This window comes from Callithrix jacchus, chromosome 9, assembly GCF_049354715.1.
Source record: "Callithrix jacchus isolate 240 chromosome 9, calJac240_pri, whole genome shotgun sequence".
NCBI lineage: Eukaryota > Metazoa > Chordata > Mammalia > Primates > Cebidae > Callithrix > Callithrix jacchus.
In genome coordinates, this window is record NC_133510.1 from 121226303 (window position 1) to 121246944 (window position 20642).

Consider the following 20642-nt stretch of genomic DNA (forward strand, 5'->3'; position numbering starts at 1 on the left):
CCACCTTACGTACAATTTGTGACAATATACATATTTTGATTGAAAAATTAGTTTTTGAAATGTTATATTACAGTATTTTTAGAGTTATTTGCATGTGTCTTCTTTTAGTACTTCTGGAGAAACACTATCAAGATCAAAGGAACATAAATTATGTAATCGTATTTCCAAAGTACTTTCTAAAAATTAATCCTAACCAGGTTTCATTAAAATCGTTAAAGAGGACAGATAGTTCTCATTTTCCTAATAAGGAATGAAGGGATGAGACACTAGACACAATACATAGCATTCAGCAGGAACAGACTCACAGGTAAATGCCAAAGGATTTACTGGCTCCAAATGAGGGTTGTTACTGATTCCCTCTTGATATGGGAGGTTCCTTACCAGTAAAGGAAGTAAAAGTACTGTTCTTTTCTACTCGTCTGCATTAGTTGCCGTAAGCCCTGGCTAAGTGGGTGAGAGGTTCATTCCATGGTCAGTTTAGACCATCTAAACTATTTAAACATTCAGAACATCTCCATTTCCTTTTATTTCTAGCCTTCTATTATCATTATCAGTAACTGGTACCATTGTTCTGTACCAGCTCTGATTCTGAAGGCCCAGTGCTAGAAACCAGAGGATATTCCAGCATTTGGTATTTATCACCCAAGGTTACACAAATCATATCCATTAAAAAGTTGTTTTGAGACAGAGTCTCACTCTGTTGCCCAGGCTGAGTGCAGTGGTGTGTGATCTCAGCTCCCTGCAACCTCCATCTCCCGGGTTCAAGTGATTCTCCTGCCTCAGCCTCCCGAGTAGCTGGGATTACAGGCAAGCGCCACCCGGCCCAGCTAATTTTTTGTATTTTTAGTAGAGATGGCATTTCACCACGTTGGCCAGGCTACTCCTGACCTCAGATGATCTGCCCAGCTCGGCCTCCCAAAGTACTGGGATTATAGGCGTGAGCCATGGTGCCTGGCTCCATTAAAAAGTTTTATAAGAGTATAGGTAAATATGTGTGTTCTTTACAGTGGTTTACATTGAAGAAAAAGATACGAGGTTTACAGGATTACCCCCAAGCTGGGTTCAAATCCTAGCTTCACCACTAATTAGTCATGTGATCTTCCCCCTTGTTCCCAAGCCAGGGGTTGACACATTGCAGCCCATGGGCCAAATCTGGCCTGATACCTGTTTTTGTAAATAAAGTTTTTTTCTTTTTTCTGTTTTTTTGAGACAAAGTCTCACTCTGCTGCCCAAGCTGGAGTGCAATGGTGCAATCTCGGCTTACTGCAATCTCTGCCTCCTGGGTTCAAGTGATTCTCCTGCCTCAGCCTCCTGAGTAGCTGGGATTATAGGCATGCACCACCACTCCTGGCTAATTTTTGTATTTTTAGTAGAGACAGCTTTTCACCAGGTTGGCCACGCTGGTCTTGAACTCCTGACCTCAGGTGATCCATCCACCTCGGCCTCCCAAAATGCTGGGATTACAGGCATGAGCCACCGTGCCCTGGCTGTAAATAAAATTTTATTAGACATCAGTATACTTATTCATTTATATTTTGCCTATGGCTGCATTTGTGCTACAATGGCAAAGCTGAGTAGTTGTGACAGAGACCCTGTGGTCCACAAAGCTAATGACTATCTGTCCGTTTACAACATTTGCCACTCCTTATCTAAGCAAGTAGCTTCACTTCAGTAAACTTCAGTTTTCTCACAGGTAAATTAGGGTCAAACCAGTAACTACTTCAAAGGGGTTTCACAAAAATTAAATGAGATAACATTTATGAAATACTTAACATTGTACTTGCCACATGGTAAGTAGTCAGTAAAGGATACTGTAATGATCACATACTTTTATCTTCTCCCTGTCTCAGAAGAAAGGACACTTCTCTCCTTTTATTCAAGGGCAATCATTGACCTCTATTTCTGATCCTGTTCTCTCTCATCTTATTTATTTTTTTTAGTCCGTTTTGTTGTGCTGCCCAGGCTGGAGTGCAGTGGTGTGATCCTAGCTCATTGAAGCCTTGAACTCCTGTGCTTGAGTGATCCTCCTGCTTCAGCCTCCTGAGTCACTGGGACTACAGGCATGTAACACCATAACTGGCTAATTTTTGTATTTTTTGTACAGACAGACTCTTGCTATGTTGCCCAGGCTGGTCAAGAATTCTTGGCTCCAAGTGACCCTCCCTTCCCGCTTCAGCCTCCCAAAGTGTTGCGATTACAGGCATGGGCCACTGCACCTGGTCTCTACCATTTTATATGACAAACATTCATTGAACACTTGCTGTATGCCATGCGCTGTTGCAGATGCCGAGAATATAAAGATTAACAAGACAGAAACCCTATCAACCTTTATGTCTCTATCAACTTCCTTCCTTCTCTTTGCCTTTCACCTCTTTCTGCACTCTTCTCTTCACACTCTGACTATTCCTTTTCCAGTAGTCTTTACCCACCTGATGCTTAAATGTGGGTGTTCCTAAGGGCTTTGTCCTGGGCCCTCTTCTTCCTCTAACCTCTCTTCCTAAGAATCTCATCTATTTCAAAAGCCTCAATTACCATTTATACAAATGGCTCCCACACTAAACATCTATTTCAGACTTCCCTTCTGAGATTTGGATGAGCTCCTCTAGTCTACTAGAGACACCCTCCGCTGGATATTTCCCAGGCTCTCAGGCTCCACACAGCCAACACATCACCTTTTCCTTCCCACTCCCCAGTCTGTTCCACCTCCTTTTTTACCATATAGGTAAATATACGTAGACCATCATCTACTGTTTTTTTTTTGAGATAGAGTCTCACTCTGTCACCCAGGCTGGAGTGCAGTGGCGTGATCTCAGCTCACTGCAACCTCTGCCTCCCGAGTTCAAGCAATTCTCCTGCCCCCAGTCTCCTGAGTGGCTGGGATTACAGGTGCATGCCACCACACCCAGCCAATTTTTGTTTTTAGTAGAGACAGGGTTTCACCATGTCGGTCATGCTGGTCTTGAACTCCTGACCTCAGGTGATCTACCCACTTCGGCCTCCCAAAGTGCTGGGATTACAGGCATGAGCCACCATGCCCAGCCCATCATCTACTGTTTTGTTCAAACCATAGACTGGAAGTCATCCTGAACACCAGACTCTCCGAATCCAACCTGTCATTAAGTACTCTCAACTCCACCTCCTGCCAAAGTTAGTAATGTTCCCCTTCATCCCGACTGCCCCTTTTCTAGTCTAGCTACCAGGCTCTGGTACCTGAGGTAAAAGTAACTTCACAAATCGTCTCCTAATATTCATTCTTCCCTTCTCCCAGGCCATTCTCCATGTCACCAGAGTGATGGTTCGAAACACAAATCTAATGTCACACCTTGCTTAATACTCGCCAGTGGCTTTCCATTGTTTTGGATAAAGACAAAAATTCTTAACAAAGCCTGAAAGCCCCTACATGACCCCTCCTGTTTACCCCTCCAGTCTTGTTCTGCTAGTCCTCTCTGTTCCCTACATCCCAAACATAACGGATTTCTGTGAATTCTTCCCAAGTGCCACTGTCTTCCCCACGTTTACACGTGTTTCTCATGTGCAGGTTCCTCAGCCTACAAAGCCACTGTGTCAGGGAGGCCTCTCCCGACTCTCCAGACCAGGTAAGCTCTCCTGTTTTGTACTCTGTTGGCACCTTGCTCTTGCTGTGCTGTTACACAGAGTAGACTTTTCCAGTGTCTGTGTCCTCCATGCTTCCATAACCTCCATGAGGATGTGATCCATGACTGTCTTATCCACCACGGTATCTCTGGATACCTGGTACATCATATAGGCACTCAGTAAATACTTGTTGGATAGGTGAGTGGATAAATGTGCTAGCTCCCATCCTTGGCCTAAGAACATGCATGCTTAAGCCTCTCCCAACTAACAGTTCTTCCTTCAACTATCTCCTCCTTTTTCTACAGCTCTTGTTCTCTTTTCCTTCATTGATAAGGATCTGGGAAAAGTGGTCCATCACCTACCATTTGGATTTCACTTTATAATCCCTCTTTCAATGCTCTATCATGTCTCCCATTCCCACCACTCCATTGATTGTCTGAGACAAGCAATGGTTGAATCCAGTGCCAGGTCCAACAAGCACCTCAACGTTTATTCTTCTAATTGATCTCTGTGACATGTGACGCCATCAGTTAGAAACTCTTGCTCTGGCTCCTGTGGCATCCTCTCTTCTGGTTCCCTTCCTGTGTCTCTGATTATTTATTTTTGTTCTACTTCTACTCAGCCCTCAAATGTTGGTATCCACCAGACTCTGTCCTTAGTTCTTTCCTCGCTAAGAATATCTCCTGTCCCCAGCAGATCTCATCTATTCCTACCAGCCACAAGTACACCCATATAACAATGAAGTCTAGCTTTCTGTCTTCAATCTTGACATCCCTCCTAAACTACAGGTTTCCATTATCTGTACTTCTCTACCTGGACACCCACAAAACTCAGATACCATGTCTACAACTTAGTCAATTATCCTTGCAGCATCCAAACTCACTCTTTCTTTTATTGTCCTGTCTTGGTAAGATAATTGTACTCTGTTGTCAAACCTCTCAAATTGGTCACTGTTATTTCTGTTCTTTCTTGCCTCCTAAGTATTCCTCAAACCCTTCCCTGCTCCTGTTCATCTCCATTAGCATGTTCTCTCATCATCCTTTTCCTGGACTATTATAATGGCTTCCTAACAGGTCTCTTTACCTATATTTGCCACATTTCTGCCAATATCTTTCTGTAACACAAATCTAATCCAGTTATACTCTCCTTCTTAAAACAGGCTTCGACAACTCCCCATTGCTTGCAAGATAATGTCCAAACTCTTGGCTTCTGAGGCTCTGACCCTGACTCTCCTCCCACTTTCCCTCAATTAGCATCCTATACCCTTGCCATAGCAATTACTCATTGTTTCTCAAATGTGCCATCCTCTTTCAGGCCTCTGAGTCTTTGTATATACTGTATCCTTTGTCAGGAATAACTTTTTCTCTTATGCCTTTTTGGTAAACTATTACTTTTTTTTTTTTTAAGATGGAGTTTCATTCTTGTTGCCCAGGCTGGAGTACAATGGCGCAATCTTGGCTCACTGCAACCTCTGCCTCCTGGGTTCAAGTGATTCTCCTGCCTCACCCTCCTGAGTAGCTGGGATTACGGGCATGCACCACCACACCTGGCTAATTTTGTATTTTTAGTAGAGACAGGGTTTCTCCATGTTGATCAGGGTGGTCTCGAACTCCCAACCTCAGGTGACCCGCCCATCTTGGCCTCCAAAGTGCTGGGATTACAGGTGTGAGCCATCGCACCCAGCTAAACTCTTACTCTTTAAGAGTCATCTCCTTGGGAAATCGTCACTGAATTACCAGGCAAGCTCCCATCCCAAGCTCCCTTTATGACCTCTCCATTTTGGGTCCTGCAATCTTTCTGCTTGAACTCTGGGCTCACACCCATCTCCATATAATTTCTTTGTTTGAACCTTTGCCTATGTACGTCCCATTTTCAAGGAATCAGTTAACATCAATGAATTCCTTTAAGTTTCTTGGCTCCCTCCGGGAAGATTTTCTTAGACCAGCTTAGTTGGTCCTACTTGTTCTCCCATAACCCCCAATACCTCCCACTTAAAATCACTTACTATGTTTTACTATTACTGGTTAATTATCTGACCACCTGGCTTGACTGACAAATTGGCTAGCTCATCCTCCATCTCGAGGTCCAGCAGAGTGCTGAACCCTGATGCTTAATACAAGTTTATTGAATGAGCGCGTCTGTGTATCTGTCTTCCTCACTTGACTGTGGGCTCCCTAAGGGCAGGGACTGTCTGATTCATTTGTGCCTGATATTAGTTGCGGGGAGGGCAGTCAGTAAAACCTTTGATAAATGAACAAATGGTATCATATGTGGCATCTATCACATTTGCCCTCAAATTCCCTGTGTGCCACAGGTCTGATGTGGCATGTCATTCCTTGAGTTCCATCTTATAAGACACTCCGGCAAGTATCCACATTGGCTTGGCTTTATTCAGCGTCGTCCTTTCCTCAGTCCTTTGGGCAGAAAAACATCAATATGCTAAATTTGTGCAAGAATCATCTTGGGAACAACAGGCTGGATCTTGGATTTTCTTGATTCCCAAAGCTCTTGAAGCCGTGGCACCAAACCTAACCACTTACCGCTTGAGAGGCCATCATTTCATTTATACTCTGTTCATACTGCTCTGCCAAAATGGCAAGTTTTCTTGTCTGCTCATCTTTCAGTGTCTTTAAGATTGTTTTGTGCTCATTCTTTGGAGTAACTTCCAACTGGTGATTCTTGAGTGCTTTATACTGTTTGGTCTGTACTTTGCAAGTGTCCTGAAACTGTTTTTTAATTTGCATTTCCATGGCCTGGGTAGAAAAAGTGACAAAGGAAAAATAAAGACACATCAGTAAAAATGGAAAGCCTTCTATCATAACGATATAATACAAGTGCTGAGACCATCTGTTTGTTGGTGCAGTGACCCATGTTGCTAATCAATAAAAATGAAGCAGAATGTATGACACAGACAAGAGTTAACCCTGCCTACACTTATGATTTTATAGTGAATGAATATAAGTAATTTTGAATTTATAAATGGCTTCAAAGAAAATATGAACTCTCACAAGGGGATGAGGGCTCTGAGCAGATTGAGGGACATTATGAGGCCTAGCTTGTTGAAAGGGTGACAATTCTTTTCATGCCTTCCTAGTCAGAGTCTTCAGTGTCTCCCATTGTTCACTGGTTTTTTCCTTATTTTTGTTTTTATATTTCTCCCTGTTTCCAAGTGAGGGAGGGATAGCATTACATCAGCCAGCTCTCACTGCTCTGGTTTATAGCAATTTCTTATCAACTCCATAAAGGAGAACATATGGATAGTACCTCATATCCTAACCCATTTCTACTGAATTTCAATGTAAACTGAAAGAGAAGAGTGTTTTACAATTTTTCCCCCATTAAGAGGTTGTGCTTGCATGTAGCAATATCAAATATGCATTTGGGTAAGGAGAAGGTAGAGTATATTATTTTAAGCCCAGAAAGCATTCCATCAGGTTGCCCATAATCATCTGTGCACTTCATGAACACTCTGAGGACTTATGGTGATAGAAATCACTGCTTAGCTTAGGATTTCGCTGAAGAGATGCAGAGCCAGTGTGGTCGAGGTTGGCCTCATGTCTGTGCCAACATTGACAATGTCCTCATTGATATATAGCAATGGCTTAGTATGTGGAGCTTGTTGATCAGCAGTCAGCTAAAATTAGCTGGAGGCAGTGAGGGCCAAACTAGTTCCTCTATATCTCCGCATCTCTAGTGCAGAAGTGGTAAATGCCTGGCAATCGTAGATTCGTTCCTCATGACCATGACAGACATCACTAATAAATGACACTCTTTCCTCCTAAACTTGGACATGGCTTTAGAGTCTTTCTCAATACAGCAGTGCTCAAAGCACCTAAGGCCAACATAACTTCCTTATTTCCTGGGATTAGAACTATAAACTGCTATTAGTCCAGTTTTGAAGAGGGCAGGTCATGAAGCGCTCAGAGAAATTCCTTAATGGACACGATGACAAACTGATAGATAATGTAGTAGAATCATAGTTTCCAAACCAGCCTGCTACATCTCTTTTTTTAGGAGCTTAAATACAGACTCTGTGCTTTACAACTGGAGATTCTGAGGTAGTAGGTGCGGGGCACAGAAATTTATGAGTCTGAAAAGTTGCTCAGGTGACTCTGACACTTCAGGTATAGAAACCATTGATCTGGTCCAACACAGTCCAGAAGCACAAACAGGGAAATGCTATCTCCTCTTACCTTTAAGTTTTTTGGCTGTTGCCGAAGTTCCATGACATGCTTTCTATGCAGTTCCCTTTCTCGCCTCTTATTGTACTCCAGCTGGTTTTCCAGTTCAGTCTGGTGCTGTAAACGGATCAGATCCATGCGTAGCTTCTGTAACGTGTGCAGCTGCCTGTACTCTAGCTCTCGGGTGGACTCGTCATGCCGGATTAGCATGGCATGCTCCATCTCCTTCTGGGTCCTCTTTTTATTTAGTTCCTGCATCCAGGAACAAAAGATAAATGCAGAGAGGTGAATGGAGATGAACTGGAAGGAATGCACAACTAAATGAGGGATGGCAAGGAATGGCACTGCTAACCATTTCTCTCTCTCTCTCTCTTTTTTTTTTTGAGACAGAGTCTCGCTCTGTCCCGAGGTACCAGGCTGGAGTGCAGTGATGTGACCTTGGCCCACAACAACCTCCGCCTCCCGGGTTCAAGCAATTCTCCTGTCTCAACCTCTTGAGTAGCTGAGACTACAGGCATGTGCCACCATGCCCAGCTAATTTTTGTATTTTAGTAGAGATGGGGTTTCACCATCTTGGCCAGGATGGTCTCAATCTTTTGACCTCGTGATCCACCTGCCTCGGCCTCCCAAAGTGCCGGGATTACAGGCGTGAGTCACTGTGCCTGACCCCCCCACACCTCTTAATTAAACCCATTAGCATTTGGCAGCAGGACTTAATGAGATGAAATGAAATTAACAATCTCTTGAGCTTTAGGTTCTGTTCCTGGGTCCACCACTTACAAAATGGGCAACTTCATAGCAATCACAACTGTGCTATCTGTAAAACAGGATTTATTCTACTTGACCCCCTCTTACCTTACAGAGCTGCTGCGAACCTTAGTTAGGTGATGTACTATGCATAGGTCTTCACAAACGTTTCTCCAATGAAGCTAGTGGTTCTACACCCTGACTGCCCATAAAAATCATGTGAGAAAAATTTTCAAACATAAGATGCTTGAATCTCACAGGCTGAAATTCTCGTAACTGTCTGGGGTGGGATCCTGATGTCAGTGTTGGTAATAGTTCTCCAGGTGGTTCCAATATGTAATCAAGATTAAGAATTAAACTGATAATACCTGCAATAGTCTTAGCTTTTTGGGAAATACCCTGTTTTTGCACGAATCAGAAGTAGGCCAATTATCTATTTTTTAAAATCTCAGAGTTCAAGGCATGCCGGGAAAAAAACAGATGAGATCTGTCCCCTTTCATCTTCTGCATTACTGTTTGATCATTTATAGATCTAATCACTCTGTTCTTTTCAGTTCTACTCCTTTCTTTCTTTCTTTGTTGTTGAAGAAAGAAAGGAAAGCAAACTAGAAAAAAGGGGAAGTTGGTGAAATCCTTTCATTCACCAATTGAAGAATATTTCCTAAACAGCACTATATATGAAGATCTGAACAATGTACTCTCAGTACATAAAAATGTTTATTAAACCATGACTTCTGTGCTCAACTCACTGACACTCCATTAGGGAAGTGTACTAGACATTTATTGAAGTATATGCTCTGCTCAAAGCTCACTAAATCAGATTTAGATATGTAACCCAACCTGGGCCAATTTATTTTCTCTACTAGGAATTTGGAATTGACATTCAGAACCAGTTAATCTCTATGTGTGGCTGGAATTGAGGCATATAAAAACCACATATGTGGTAGTCATCTGTTTCTATGAGGGCTGAGGATTAGAGAAAGCTAGGCTTCAGAGCAAGAAGAAATGAAAAAGAGAGAAGTAAAGGGAATATACTGATGCCTAAGTTGTTTACTGCTTCTAAGCCCTCCTGTAAGTCCAGCTGTATTACTGCTATTCGATTTTATGAGACATTTCCATATGTCTATAGTAATTTCCCTGGTTTTGGCTTAAGCTAGCTCAAATAAATTTCAGTTAACATGCAAACAAAAAACCTTTAATTAATACAGGGACATAATTGTTTTTATTTTTTATTTTGGTAGAGATGGGGTCTCATTATGTTGCCCAGGTTGGTCTCAAACTTCTGGACTCAAGCCATCCTCCCATCTCAACCTCCCAAAGTGCTGGGATTATAGGAATGATCAGCCAGGAAATGTTTTATGTGCAAATTAAAAAAAAAAAAAGACCAAGGGTGGGTAAGTGATGAACGCTATAAAAGGGTAAAGATTTTACGCTGCAAAAAGGGTGGTATTATTATTACTATTTTTGAGAAGGAGTTTGGTTCTTGCCCAGGCTGGAGTGCAATGGCGTGATCTCAGCTCATAGCAATCTCCACTTCCTGGGTTCAAGTGATTCTCCTGCCTCAGTCTCCTGAGTAGCTGGGATTACAGGCATGCGGCACCACACCTGGCTAATTTTGTATTTTTAGTAGAGATGGGGTTTATCCATATTGGTCAGGCTGGTCTCAAACTCCCAACTTCAGGTGATCTGCCCACCTCAGCCTCCCAAAGTGCTGGGATTACAGGCATGAACCACTGTGCCTGGACTAGTGGTATTACTATTAAGAAGGTCAAGGAAAGGAGAAAGCTTTTGAGCTGTACTTTATTTTTATTTATTTATATTTGAGATGGAGTTTCACTTTTGTTGCCCAGGCTAGAGTACAATGGTGAGATCTCAGCTCACTGCAACTTCTGCCGCCCAGGATCAACTGATTCCCCTGCCTCAGCCTCCTGAGTAGCTGGGATTATAGGCGCCCACTACCACGCCTGTCTAATTTTTGTATTTTTAGTAGAGATGGGGTTTCACCCTGTTGGCCAGGCTGGTCTGAAACTCCTGACCACAGGTGATCCACCTGCCTCAGCCTTCCAAAGTGCTGGGATTACAGGCGTAAGCCCCTGTGCCCTGGCCTGAGCTGTACTTTAAATTAGAACAACAGAATATCTCTCTTCTCTGATGGCATCCACTATGGGAGAAAATGCAAGTTATTTATTTTAATAGATATATCAATAACATTTGTATACTGGCATGATTATAAATATCTTGCACACTTGGGCCCCCTATTGATTCAAAGAGAAGTCCTTTTAATAGCATAGCATCTAGTACCAGAGCACAGTCACCAATCATTCACTTATTTATTCAACAAGTAGTTACTGAGCACTTACTATGTGTTGGGCACTGTTGTAGGAACTAGGGATAGAACAGTGAACACATACACCCTGTCTGGGGTCTTACAAGGAGAAAGAACCAAAAGTATAAATGCAATTTAATTTTTTTTTAAGGAATAAAAAATAACCTTCTAGAGTAACTCTCCCAATCTCCTGTGTTTTCCTTTGTTTTATTTTTTCTCTTTAGCCCACCAAATTTCTTTTTTACAAATCAGTAACTGGCCCCTAGGTGGCACCAAAGGACAGAGAGCCCTTCCCACAGATGCAAGTTCTCCCAGGCCAACCACCCAGAGCAAGCCAAGGAAAGCCCTTTACCAGGGCTTTCCTTGAGGTCCAGGAATCCCAATACTGGATATTTATCCATCCCACATTTTCCTAAATTGAGAAGTGCAAACTGAGTCTGAGCTGCCAGGAGCCCTGAAACTCATGGGCTCCTGACACAAAGCAAGCAAATGCCTTCAGAAGAAATCAAGTGCTTCTCTGCATACTTAATGAAATGCTTCATGATATTGTCCACAGAATACCTCCATCTGAATTACCTGTGTTGTAAGCAGCTGGTCTTTACAATAAGTTACACAGCTAATTCTGATACATCTGAAAGTTTGAGAGTCAATGGAAAAGTGCTCGGGGTCTGAGTCAGTTTCAGCTCCTCTGTAAATCATTATGTATGGCTTGGGACAAGTCTCTCAATCTACATTTCACTTGTAAAGTGAGGATAGCTGCACCCATTGTGAACTATCGTACTTGTAAGGATAACATGAAAGACCATAAGAAAGTGTTAGAATACATAAATATGTCATTATTTTTTCAGTATTCAGAAGTGAATATCTGGCATATAATATCTTAAATCTAGTTTTTATGTAAACTATTAAAGAGTAAGAAAAACAGGATACTGAAATAGTTTTTCTGCTACAAGTTGTTCCCTTTACCTTTAATTTGTACATCTGAGTTGCTGAGGTATAAGAGGATAGGCTACCTTTAATATTTGAGACATGGGGGAAAAATTATTCAGCTTATTATGAGGACAATGCTGTGCCTACCTAATAATGTATAATACGCTTTCTATTTTTAAAAGTTATTCCATACATCTCATTCAATCCAAATTGCCACCCTATGAGGTGCTAAGACTATAAGAATGTACCCCTTTTATATGTGTTAGTAGACATTTGGGAGTTGAGAGACTAGCATAAGGTTATGCAACTTCTATAAAAAGAACTGAAGCTAAAACTTAGGTATTTCGCTTCTCAGTATTTTCCATTAGAAATGTTCCAATAAATAAGGCCTGGTATAGTGGCTCACACCTGTAATCCCAGCACCTTGGGAGGCCAACGCAGGTAAATCAGCTGAGGTCAAGAGTTCGAGACCAGCTTCGCCAACGTGGTTAAACCCTGTCTCTACTAAAAATACAAAATTAGCCAGGTGTAGTGGCGCATGCCTATAATCCTAGTTACTTGGGAGGCTGAGGCAGGAGAATCGCTTGAACTCAGGAGGCGAAGGTTGCAGTGAGCCAAGATTGCACCATTGCATTCCATCCTGGGCAACAAGAGCGAAACTCTGTCTCGAAAAAAGAAAAAAGAAAAAAACGAATGTTCTAATAAATTATCTATTTTCCTGTTTTGTACTTTTTCAGTCTGTGATAAAATATTTTGAAGAATTCTTTGCTCTAGCTAGACATGATACAATGGTTGCTTTATCTGTACTAATGACACAATATATACACTAGAGCCCCATCATGTGCACCATTAGCTGATACAAATTCAACAAAATTAAGTACATGGGTGGGCAGAATGACCTGTACCATTCAAAATTGGTTTTAAAATTTTTAATTTAAAAATTAAATTTAAATTAAATTAATTTAAATTTTTAATTTAAAAACCAATTTTGAATGGTACAGGTCATTCTGCCCACCCATGTACTTAACGTGTATGTCTATATATATGTGTATGTGTGTGTATATGTATATAATGCACACATATGTGATATGTATATAATACATACAAACACACACACACACGTATAGGCCCTGGAGGGAATGTAAAGTAAGAGACATGTAGCTTCCTTTCCCTCAGTCAATGTCCACTGTGTTTCAAGCATTCTAACTTCCAGTGGAAGTAGTATTGACTTCTTTACAAGCAGCTGATTTCACTCATGCCAAATTTTTATGCTCAGGCTACTGAGGTTGAGTGAAAACGAGAATTCTAACTTTTAAATAGAGATACTGTCAGCCTATGATATTTAATGCCTTCTTAGTTTCAGTTCTTAGTTTCAACACTGGTCAGAAAATGCTGTGTGTGTGTGTGGTTGTGACAGAGAAAGAGGCTCAACGCAGTTTCCGAGACCCTCTTAAGTGTTTTCACTAATTAAAAGGATTGCTAATACTCAATCCTTTAGGCAAAGTTACAGGAAACCAGGCATTCCTATGCTTTGTTGGTGGGAGCATAAACCCCTTTAGAGGGCAATTTGGCAATATCTATTTAAAAAATTTAGAGGTATGCATTCTTTGACCCAGAAATTCCACTTCTGAAAATACATCCCACAAAATACTTGTTTATATGTAAAATATCTATGTACAAATATGTTCTTGTATTATTAATAATACTGTAAAATGTCAACAAAATGTCCACTGAGAAGTGCCTCATTACATAAATTATATTGCAGCCATACAACAAAATACTATTCAATTAAAAAGTATGCTGTAGAGCTGTATGTGCTAGATGGTAAATGGAGAAAAGAGTTATAAAACAGTGAAGTGGACATCTGTTACTTTTTGTAATCTCAGCATCCATTTTTTCCTGCTTCTGTTTACAGGCTCCTTTTTCCCCCCTTTTTTTTTTGCAAGTTGACTCCACCCTATCTGGAATCAGAGAGAAGGTTGAATAAGGCATAGGCACATGACCCAATCAAGTTTTGTCTCTCCTAGGAATTTGAATCTTGAATAGAAACGATACAAAGATAAAAAGTGGTTGGAGGAGGTATATCCAAATGGCAGTGCCCATGAGCTCTTGCTCTCTATGTCACGGAAGCTGCTTTTCCAGCGTGGCTCTTCATGTCTTCCAGCTTGGTTCTTCAGCTCTGTCACCTACCTCATATCCTTCCAATAAATTCCTTTCCAGGCTTAAGTCAGCCAGAGTTTATTTCTATTGCTTGTAAATCAAATAACCCTACTGATACAAAGTAATCTCATTTTTAAAGTCATATATAATATGGCTGTATGTATGTATATAGAAAAAAAATCCAGACATAACTATGCCAAATTAATGGAGACTGTTTGTGGGTAAAGACTGGGTGGAATGGTGAAAAGGTGAAAATGGGGTGATGCTGGTCAAATGGTGGAAAGCTCCAGTGATGCAAGATGAATAATTACTGAAGCTCTAACGCACTCACTGCAAGGTGATGATAGTTAACAATGTTGTATTGCATGCTTGTAATTTGCTAAGAGAACAGCTCTTAAATCTCCCTACCCATCCCCACGCACACATGTAACTATGTGGAGGTAACGGATACGTTAGTTAGCTTTAATGTGGTGATTATTTCACAATGCATACATATATCAAAACATCAAGTTGTATTCTTTAAATATATACAATTTTTATATTTATATTTATTTATATTCTTTAAATATATACAATATTTAGATATATATTTTACATATAAAATATATAAAATATATATATATAATTTTATATATAAAAATTTTTATATATAAAAAAATATATATTTTATATATAAAAATTTTATATTTTTATATATATATCTCAAGAAAGCTGTTAAAAAGAACTTTCACTACTTAGCTTTACATTTTTCTGTTTTTGTGTATTTTCAGTGTTCTTGAATTACTTTTGTAAATAAAAAAGCTTTGAACATTTTCATGAAGGTGGGCCCTGGAATAAGACTAAATAAAGGAAAGTCTAGACTTTTAAGAAACATACCCTTGGCCGGGCGCGGTGGCTCACGAGGTCAAGAGATCGAGACCATCCTGGTCAACAAGGTGAAACCCCGTCTCTACTAAAAATACAAAAATTAGCTGGGCATGGTGGTGCGTGCCTGTAGTCCCAGCTATTCCCAGCTATTAGCCTCCAGCTAACCCTGGAGGCTGAGGCAGGAGAATTGCTTGAACCCAGGAGGCGGAGGTTGTGGTGAGCAGAGATCATGCCATTGTACTCCAGTCTGGGTAACGATAGCGAAACTCCATCTCAAAAAAAAAAAAAAAAAAAAAGGAAAAAAAGAAAAATACCCTTACAGAGTTATTCTTTGCTCAGCTAGCTAGAACCTAATTCTAATGAAGTCACGGATATAGTTTTTATCATTTTTGGGAGTAACTGTCTTCTATGACTTTTATTTTATTTATTTATTTATTTATTTATTTTTTTGAGACGGAGTTTCGCTCTTGTTACCCAGGCTGGAGTGCAATGGCACAATCTCGGCTCACCACAACCTCCGCCTCCTGGGTTCAGGCAATTCTCCCGCCTCAGCCTCCTGAGTAGCTGGGATTACAGGCACGCGCCACCGTGCCCAGCTAATTTTTTGTAATTTTTTTTTTAGTAGAGACGGGGTTTCACCATGTTGACCAGGATGGTCTCGATCTGTTGACCTCGTGATCCACCCGCCTCGACCTCCCAAAGTGCTGGGATTACAGGCTTGAGCCACCGCGCCCGGCCTATGACTTTTATTGACACAAATTGTCCCCTTAGGCTCAGACTTCCTCCCAATATCTATTATTAGCTTAACAATTGACACATGAAAAGAATCCCAAATAACTTATTTCCAACTGGCCATTAGCCTTTTTCATTTTTATTTTTTGACTTCTGACAAACTCAAAATGTGCAGTACTGAATCAGCTTTTTATTTAATTTAATTTTTCATTTTTTGAGATGGAGTTTTGCTTTTGTTGCCCAGGCTGTAGTGCAGCGGCATGATTTCGGCTCAATGCAACCTCCGCCTCCCAGGTTCAAGCAATTCTCCTACCTAAGCCTTATAAGTAGCTGGGATTAAAGGCGCCCACCACCACACCCGACTAATTTTTGTATTTTTAGTAGAGATGGGGTTTCACCATGTTGGGCAGGCTGGTCTCGAATTCCTGACCTCAAGTGATCTGCCTGACTCAAGTGATCCGCCTGACTCAAGTGATCCACCTACCTCAGCCTCCCAAAGTGCTGGGAATATAGGCAGGAGCCAGCATACCTGGCCTGAATCAGCTTCTTACCAAAACCTCTCTATAATTTTCTGTTTCTACATCTTCATTTCTCCTAGTGTTAAGCCCTAAAAATAATTTTGATTATGTCTTTACCTTTTCTCTCATACTTTAGTATATGTCAAGTCCTGTTTACTTTAAACTTCAAACTGCATTTCCACCCTCTGACAGCTACTACGCCAGCCTTGTCCATACCCTATTTCCTGCCACCTAATCTCCTTGCTTTTAGTCTCTTCTCTCTAATTCTGTGTTTCTCAAGCTTTTTTGTTTTTCATTATTGCTCCTATAAGGAGCCTTTTTGATCTTTTTTCTCCCTTAATCGTCCCCATCACTGAAATATTAATACCACAGGCAGACTGTGTATCTGTTTGTGCACTGCAGTACTCTGAAGCTATAATAGCATCTAAGACACTCCCCACCCCAACATTTTCACCCACTGGGGGCATCATCAGCCCCATTGAGAATTCATGTTCAAATCATTCTGCATATTATTGTCAAGCTGGGCTAATCTCTTCAAATTAAAATTTTGGCCATGTCACTGCCCTTCTCAAAAATGTTCAGCAAGCTGGATGCAGTGGCTCATGCCTCTAATCCTCACACTTTGGGAGGCTGAGGCAGGCAGATCACTTGAGCTCAGGAGTTGGAGACCAGCCTGGGCAACATGGTAAAATCCCATCTCTACTAAAAATATAAAAATTAGCTGGGTGTGGCATCGTGTGCCTGTATTCCCAGCTACTTGCGGGGACTGAAGTGGGAGAGTCACTTGAACCTGGGAGGCGGAGGTTGTAGTGAGTTGAGACTGCACCACTGCACTCCATCCTGGGCAACAGGAAAAGACTCTGTCTCCAAAAAAAATGTTCAGCAGCTCGAAGTTCTCCCTCTTCCAATAAGACAGCATGCATAAAGAGCCCAAGCCTGGCCTACATGTGTTAATACATTTTAGTTTGCTTCACCCTTTTTCCTTCTCATTTCAACGTGGCTCTCCAATAAGCCGCTATCAATTCACTTTTGCATTAACTGTGCCCGAAGTGCTTATTTCCCTCAAGTAGCCTAACAGTGGATTTTTCTCAGACTTTGATACTGTTGCCACTGTGCTAGGTCATTTATGAAGTTTTCTCTGCTTACTCCAGATCACAATGATTTTCTGTTGAACACAGTATTCTGTATTCCTCATCTCAGTGAATACTAGCATATCTATTCAACCTTCCAAATTAGAAACTTGGAAGTCACTTTTGACTTCCTCTTCTGAAATTCCCATATCCATTTGGTCAGAATTAACTGTCAGTTCTGAGTTAAGAAATGCCACTCAGCTCTAACTGCCTCTATCCCCACAGCCTCTTGTAGGCTAGAACTGGAGAAAGAGCATCCTGGCTGACCTCACTGCACTTTGCTTTTCATGACTCCCACCACTCTCTCATACTGAAGCACTCATTCTTGTTTTTTTTTGTTTTTTGAGCCAAAGTCTCGCTCTGTCAACCAGGCTGGAGTCCAGTGGCATGATCCTGGCTCACTGTAACCTCTGTCTCCTGGGCTCAAGTGATTCTCCTGCCTCAGCCTCCTGAGTAGCTAGGAGATAACAGGTGTGCCACCACACCCAGGTAATTTTTGTATTTTTAGTAGAGACAGGTTTCACCATGTTGGCCGGGTTGGTCTCAAACTCCTGACCTCAAGGGATACACCTGCCTTAGCCTCCCAAAGTGCTGAGATTACAGGTGTGAGCCACCATGCCCAGGTGATGCACTAATTCTTCAAAATAAAGAAATGTCTCATCATGTCACTCCCCTGCTTAAAAATCTCTGATGGCCATGCACTGCCTTCAGGCTAAACTTGAAATGCCTTGCCTTAAACAAGGGTCTCTACATTCTGTTTCCAACTAACATCGTTCTGCCCTCCACTCCCCACATAGAGAACTCTAGTCATACTCATCTTTTCATCAATAGCAGAGTCCTCTAAGCCCTCTCATGATTGTATGCCAATGATACTTTATTTCCATGTCTAATATGGTACCTAACATATCGTATTGTAACTAGTCTGTTACACGTTTTTTCCTGCTCTTAGACTCCAGCCATTGGAAGGCAGGGAGTATAGCTGCTTGGTATCCCTGATGTGTAGTACTCACTCTAAGAGTGCTGGATGACTGAATACATTAACTTAATTATAGAGCATCATAATGTTACTTAAATGTTTAAAGAGTCACAAAAACACAAGTCCTTGACAAGCAGGCTGAAAGCATAAATTCTCATTTCTACTTCTTTTGATTCTTCATTGTGTGATGTGGCTTATAACAGGAGTTTAATACAATTCTATTCCATGTATTTAGAAGGAGTTGATTCCTTCTTGTTCTGTGAGGGGCTTCCTCTTATCAACAGTAAGTTCATTCTGTGACTTGTTTTGTATACAGACTCTGTGTTAGCCCCTGTGCTAAAGGCTAGGGATATAGGAATGGACAAGGTAGACATGGTCACAAGCCTCATGTAGCTTACTGTCTCCTATGCCAGTGGCAATAGTTATGAGTGTAATAAATACCTCCCGAATGTTCTGCTGCTCCACCTCGTGCCGCTTGATCATTATTTTCCGCTTGAAGAAACGACAGTTTTTGTCGTAGTACAGTCTCTGTTGAGTGAGAAGGTGGGCTTCCTCTTCAGCCTGCGTGTGCTGCAAGTTCTCTTTATGCTTGGAGATCCGCTCTTGCTTCTCTTTCTTGGGTGTGCTATGGTCCTCATTCATTTCCTAAAAAGAAAAAACAAGTTGGCTTCACTAAATGAAAGGGACTGTAACAGCCTATTGCAACTGAAGATTAAGTTATTTGGAAAGCCAATGCAAACGTAAGTACAGAGAAGTTTGGTGTTAGACATCCTCCCCGCAACTGTTTTCTGCCCATTGAGCATTAAGTGAGAGGGACACTTGTGAGTTTCTGTATCTTTGGCATCTTACTCTCAGAAATTATTTGTTCACTCATTCAATCAACACAAATTTACTAAGCTCCTATCTCATGCGACAGGCACTGCGAAAGATACAGGATACAAAGGTGAGTAAAAGACCATGATATCTGCCACCATGCATCTTTATATTATAGAATCAAAAATTAAAGAACCGCAGAAATTACTGTGATCACTGCTTTGAAGAGGACATAGCTTGTCCCATAAGAATATAAAATATCTAATCTGGGTGACAACTAAGCTGAAATTTGAAAAATTAGTAGAAATTAACCAGTGGAAAAGGAGAGGGAAGAGTACCCTCAGCAGAGAAAACAGCACGTGCAAAACCCTAGGGGTGCAGGAGGAAACATGGTGCCATCAAGGGCTGAAAAAAGGTCAGAGTGGCTGGTGCAATGTAACATGAAATGAGTCTGGCCGGTAGGCAGGACCATTGAGGCTTTACGGACCAATTTAAGGACATTGATCTTTAGGACAGGAGAAACGGATTTCATGTATGTGAGTGTCATAATGAGATACATTTCAAAATGATTACCCTGGCTGCCATGGGGAGAACAGAATCAAGGAGGCAAGAACATATGAAGATAGCTGGGAGGCTATTGCAAAGATCCAGGCAAGAGAGATGATAGTAGCTTGGACAAAGGAAGTAGCGACAAGACTATGAGAAGTAGACAGGTTCTAAAGAGAAGAGGTGACTATGCAAATGTCACTAGCTTGAATTTTAGGAAAAAGCATTCTTCATTTTGGATTACAGAGTAAACAAGCCATCTATATTTTCAAAAGGACAAAATTCACAATTTTTCCAGAACATCTGAGCAAAGGAAAAAAAAAGCAGTGAATCAGAATAGTTAAAGATGTTAAACTATGATGAAAACAAGACTACTTGTTAAGAAAGTACAGTATAGGAGCAATACCTAATGTGTGTGGGGCTTAAAACCTAGAAGACAGGTTGATAGGTGCAGCAAACCACCATAGCACATGTATACCTATGTAACAAACCTGCATGTTCCGCACATATATCCCAGAAATGAAGGTAAAATAAATTAAAAAAAAAAAGTACAGTATACTCTTCTTTATTCATTTGATTAACTACTCACTCAGCTAAAATCTGCTTTAATTGCTAACACCTGGCTGGGCGCAGTGGCTCATGCCTGTAATACTAGCACTTTGGGAGACCAAGGCGGGTGGATCACAAGGTCAGGAGTTTGAGACCAGCCTGGCCAGCATGGCAAAACACTGTCTTTATTAAAAATACAAAAATTAGCTGAGTGTGGTAGCACACGCCTACAGTCCTAGCTACTCGGGAGGCTGAGACAAGAGAATCACTTGAGGGAGGCAGAGGTTGCAGTGAGCTGAGACTGCACCATCGCACTCCAGCCTGGGTGACAAAGCGAGACTGTCTCAAAAAAAAAAAATTGCTAACACCTATTTTACTTAATGTGTTGTGATGCAGATATTATAGATTATTTAATCTCTTAGCCAATAAGTCTCTGTAAATCAACTTTCAACTATCCTGTTCCAGTGAAGCTGTAAGTGAAATCTTAGAATCAACAAGACAAAGTGTTGTTTTCAGAGTAAGCTGGGATCACAAAGGAAGCCTGGGTGATTCATCTTTTCATGCCATGACTTT

The 20642-nt window shown here is 41.2% G+C and overlaps 1 protein-coding gene across 9 annotated transcripts in view; it reads right to left on the reverse strand.

The window, feature by feature from the left end:
• Positions 1–20642, reverse strand: part of TAOK3 (TAO kinase 3) — a 210017-nt gene that overhangs the window by 5049 nt on the left and 184326 nt on the right. For all 9 annotated transcript variants that reach the window (XM_078337405.1, XM_078337406.1, XM_002753065.4 and 6 more), the window contains 3 exons: positions 18603–18806; positions 7788–8027; positions 6135–6347 (listed from right to left, as the gene is read on the reverse strand). In XM_078337405.1, coding sequence (XP_078193531.1) covers positions 6135–6347; positions 7788–8027; positions 18603–18806 — 657 coding nt within the window. The remainder of the gene's footprint in view (positions 1–6134; positions 6348–7787; positions 8028–18602; positions 18807–20642) is intronic.